This window comes from Argentina silus (genome assembly GCF_951799395.1).
Source record: "Argentina silus genome assembly, chromosome: 18".
NCBI classification, from domain to species: Eukaryota; Metazoa; Chordata; class Actinopteri; order Argentiniformes; family Argentinidae; genus Argentina; species Argentina silus.
Window position 1 is genome coordinate 8,280,371 of NC_139672.1, and position 5,000 is coordinate 8,285,370.

Genomic DNA, 5,000 nt, shown 5'->3' on the forward strand with positions numbered 1-5,000 from the left:
AGACAGACAGACAGACACAGTGGATAGAAGGAGAGACAGATAGATGATATGTGTTTTCTTCGTCTCCCCAGCGCTCCATAGATGAGAAGTTCCGTTCTCTGGAGGAGAGGGAGGGCCAGGTGAGGAGACTCCAGCTCGCCCTGCGGGAGAAGGAACGAGACCTGGAGAGACTACGCTGCATCTTGTCCAACAATGAAGAGACCATCACGGTACACACACACACACACACACACACACACACACACACACACACACACACACACACACACGCACATACTCACACGCAAACAGTTTATTTTGTATATGTAGTGTATTTTAAGTAAACATTGTTTTGTTGATTTGTGTGCGTGTGTGTGTGTGTGTGTGTGTGTGTGTGTGTGTGTGTGTGTGTGTGTGTGTGTGTGTGCGCGCGTCACAGAGTCTGGATGCGCTGGTGCGGGGCAAGGAGCTGGAGTTGGAGCAGGCGGCGGAGGCCTACAGGAACCTCCAGTGGCTGAAACAGCAGAGTGAAGAGAAGGAGACACACACTCTGAGAGAGAGAGACACACTCATCAGCCAGCTCCAGACTGCCCTGCAGGAACGCAGCAAAGAGGCACAGGTACTAGATGTTAACACACACGTACGCAGTGGAGGCTGGTCCAATTTCTACCTCCACAGCATATATGCAAAGGTGTTGTCACCCCAAACTAGTCCAACTAGAAAAACCTCTTGTTTCTGACTAATACAGCTGATGTATTTATCCCCGCTTTCCATTTCTCTCTCTCACTGTGTGTGTGTGTGTGTGTGTGTGTGTGTGTGTGTGTGTGTGCGCGTCTGTGTGTGTGTGTGTGTGTGTGTGTGTGTGTGTGTGTGTGTGTGTGTGTGTGTGTGTGTGTGTGTGTGTGTGTGTGTGTGTGTAGGACCTGACGGCTGCCCTCCTAGCTAAGGTGCAGGCAGGTCCCAGTGAGGTGGTGGAGGAGCTGAAGGCTCGTCTCACCCTGAAGGAGAAACTGTTCCAGGAACTGTTGTCAGACCGCAGCCGCCAGTCCCACGAACACCAACAACAGGTCCAGGACCTGCTCAACACCATCAGCACCAAGGACCAGAACATACAGGTACTGAACACTGCTGATCTAGGAACTGTGTTTCAGAAGTACAATACTATTTGCTTTGTGAACGCTCTTTGTCCATATAGCCTACTGCTGAAATGCGCAGAATCAACTGAGAAACATTATATCCAAGTTGAAACAACAACTCATAAGCTACTCTTCACATAATTAATCAGGCGGCAATGTTTGTAAACACACTATAACGCGCTGTAAACATAACCATCGTGGTCAACAATGCCTCCTAGTGGTGGTTTTGATGAGGTGAATGACCTGAAAAAAAACCCTCACCATTGGCAACATCGTCACAGCGGCTCTAAACTACTGTATGTCAGCTCTACATTCCACTCAGCCCAATGACAGAAACCAAACTGTTCTAGAAATACAACAGATAGAATCTATCATTACAATTCTGCATGTACTGTATATCAGCTTCACATCCCACTCAGATAACAGAAATAAACTACTTCTATCTCCCGTCCTCGTCCGCTCCCCCCAGGACTGTTCTGATAGGCTCTCCCAGGTGATTGGCGAGCGTACGGGCCAACTGCAGGAGCTGCGCAGGCAGCTGTCGTCACGGGAACGGGAGCTGGGCGAGCTGAGGCGGGAGAGAGAGAGGGAGACGGTGGGGGAGACGGAGAGACTGCAGGGTCTGCTGAGGGAGAAGGACGCCTTCATCAAGGTGAATACTGGGGTACTGGACCGACACACGCACATACACACGCACGCATGCACGCACGCACGCACACACACACACACACACACACACACACACACACACACACACACACACAGTTGATGTTAAGTTGATCTCATGTTATCCACCACAGGAGTTGATGCAGGGCCAGGATGAAGCCATGGAGTCCTCCACACCAGAGGGGGCAGCAGAGGTCACGGCCATTCAGGAGGAGTTGCAGCTGGTGCTCAAGAAGGAGAAGGAAGCCCAGGTACAGGCTACTCAATGAAACACTGAAAAGCACAACATTCTGTGCATTGAACACAAAAGATACTAGACAGACAGAGAGAGCCTGGTAACTACAACACACAACCTTCTCCCCCTCCTTTTCTTCCCCCTCTCTCCTCTCCCGCAGCTGGAGCTCTCGGCCCTGCGTTCGTCTCTGGCCCTGGTCCGGGGAGCAGCCGCCAAGGACAGCACTGACCACCAGGTACGCTTCAACCACGCCCGTCTAGAAAAAAGTGTGTGATCGATTCGCTTAAGTCAGCCCTTGTTCCCCCTTTCATAGCTGTGTCAATAGCTCTCTCTCTCTCCCTCCGCTCTGTCTCTCCCTCTCCCCCCTCCCCCTCCCCCTCCCTTTCTCTCAGTGTGTGTTGGAGCAGCTGGTGTCAGAGTACCACAGTCTGAATGAGGCTCTGAAGACAGAGAAGAGACTGTACCAGAGTCTCACCCACATCCACTCTAGAGGGGACAGGTAGGAGACTGAGATAATACACACAGCAATACACACCTGTTTCATTAGAATACACACACCAGTGAAAATACACACGTTTGTGGAACGGCCATAGGGGGAGGACCATAGGTAGTGCTTTGAACACAAAAAGGTTCAGAAACATGTTTCCTTGCTTTATATTTACAGGGTGTGGGTCACATTAAATATGCCAGATATCTCTGCAGTGTTTTAGGCTTGTTTTGTTTTTTAAAGGATTGTTTTGTTGTTGAATAGTGTCATTGTCCCTCCCCCCCTTCCATTGTTCCTCTCCCCTCTCCCCTCTCTCACCCTCTCCTCCCCTCAACAGCTCAGAGAAGAGCCAGGCCCTGCACACAGAACTGGACTCCATTCAGGCACTCCGTGGACAGCTGGAGGAGGTCCTCGCTAGGACCCGTAGTACGGCCCTGGCACTGGAGCGGGCAGCTAAGAGGCAGCCTGACTCAGGAGGTGGGGACGGGCAACACAGACACCACACAAATTAACAGATGCCTGTTCTGACTAACTTCACTTTCCAGTTACTTTGGGTGGTGTGAAGTGGCAACGTGCAACTCCAATTTGTATTTATTATTAATATATTTATTAATATATTCCATGAGTGTGGTTTTGATGGTGTTTTTTTATATTGTTTTTTGTGAACTGCCTGCGTATTGCTTTGCAGTGCGATTTGTTCTGTATTGCCATTTGTATGTACTGTGTCTCACTGCTGTCAATGTTTCAACCTTATCGTCAAGGTGATGTTCTGTGGTGTGTAGACAGTCGAGTTCATGCCTTACAGTGAAGCGTCTTACAGTCATCCATCTTTTTGTTTTATACCATCTTTGTGTACACAGTGTATACAGGCCCAAGATATGCATCAGCTGAAATCTAAAAGATGGCCAAGTAACTATTATCCCTTCTAGGAATTTTTACCTCAGATTTAAGTATCAATTGTAATAATCATATCTTACTTTCTTCCAGTTGTATTTTAGTCTGAAAGGCATGCATGGGTTTAAAAAAATTGAGCTAGTCAGTACAGTAGGTAGTGGATAAAGATGTTTGCTGAACAAGGTAAATAATACTACTGAAGAGTAGTACTGTATGGTAGCTCATTGTTGTAGCTTAATTCATTAGCTTGTCAAACTCCGGTTTAGACGTGCATCATGATATTAGCAATAATCCAAGTGACGTTGATCGATTTTTGTAGATTTCTTGTTAAACTTTAAAGAAAATCACATCCAATGTGATATAGCCTGAGGATACCCAGTATCATCTCTAATAGCATCAGGTTAGATTAGGTACCACAGTTTCTGGTTTAGCGTGCTAATCTCTCATCTAGCCTTGCAGATGGAGCCCTCTTCGACATACCCTTTTTTGTCGTTAAAATGGAAAGAAAATAAACATTTGCTGGCTTTTTGTTGAAAGCATTTTGGTATGGATTTTGTTGTCTTTGATTGGGGATTATTTTGATTATATTCCCAACCTCTATTCTCCCCCTTTTACCTCATGTTTGACCCTCTACCCCTCCTCCTACAGTAACATAGCGCTTTATTCTTTCCATCCCGAGAATCTCTCAATAGAAACTTCTGTCTCTCCTTAAATACACTGTTCCAGGCAATTCCATTCTGTCTACATCCTTGTTGTCCTACTGTCCCACTCTGTCCCAAAACTCACGTTCATAACCACCACCACCACCACCACCACCACACAGACACTTCACTCAGTGGGCTGAGATATTGTGTACACTCAATACACTCCAAGGACAAATGAAGATCTAGCAAAAACATTACATGTGCTAATACATTTCTGAATAAATCAACAGGAGATTTCAGTTGATTTCTCATTTCAAATCAATGCTTGGGTGAAGAAGTTAAAATGAGCATCCTTCTCAGTATCCCACAACCACACATGCATGACACCGCAGCATGGTTTTCCTGTCTGCATGGCTATGTTGCAGTGATGTGCAGTACCACCCTTATCCTCCAGAGGGCCGCAGAAACACTATGAGCAAAGTTTGAACACAAACAGGGAGTAGACGGTAGGGGATATGAAAGCATGTGAAATCACAGGGCTTCATCCCTCTCTGGACCGTGCCTTGTGTGTTTGTTGTCGTCCAGAAGTCCCTGAAAGGTTTGTAAGTGTTCACAAGTCACACTCAGCTGCACAGTGAGATACTGTTACTTTATTTGAAGAACACACTTTTCTACTCTTCACAAAGTCATTCTTGGAGAGATGCGATTATTAATGCAATTATGCAGTATCCATGATCACCAGTATATTAAAACTGTGGATGCCGTCCCCCTGTCTAAAATGGCTCCACTCTGTCCTCTATACCAAATAAACACTGGCTCACATTCAGGCAGTTTGTCTTCTACTTGATTTGGTGCTCATCTCTCCATAGACAACCCCCCCTCCCCCCATCTCATAGCTCACTGGCCCTTAATAAGCAATAGAAGAAGATTTTGTTATCGTTGATAATTATGAGTGTCAA

General features: G+C 46.6%; 1 protein-coding gene across 1 annotated transcript in view; it reads left to right on the forward strand.

The window, feature by feature from the left end:
• Positions 1 to 5,000, forward strand: part of LOC310819254 (myomegalin) — a 42,613-nt gene that overhangs the window by 21,022 nt on the left and 16,591 nt on the right. Inside the window, exons 13-20 of the mRNA XM_083690498.1 lie at positions 72 to 209; positions 419 to 598; positions 900 to 1,094; positions 1,585 to 1,767; positions 1,916 to 2,032; positions 2,177 to 2,251; positions 2,409 to 2,515; positions 2,841 to 2,980. Of these exons, the coding sequence (XP_083546624.1) occupies positions 72 to 209; positions 419 to 598; positions 900 to 1,094; positions 1,585 to 1,767; positions 1,916 to 2,032; positions 2,177 to 2,251; positions 2,409 to 2,515; positions 2,841 to 2,980 (1,135 nt within the window). The remainder of the gene's footprint in view (positions 1 to 71; positions 210 to 418; positions 599 to 899; positions 1,095 to 1,584; positions 1,768 to 1,915; positions 2,033 to 2,176; positions 2,252 to 2,408; positions 2,516 to 2,840; positions 2,981 to 5,000) is intronic.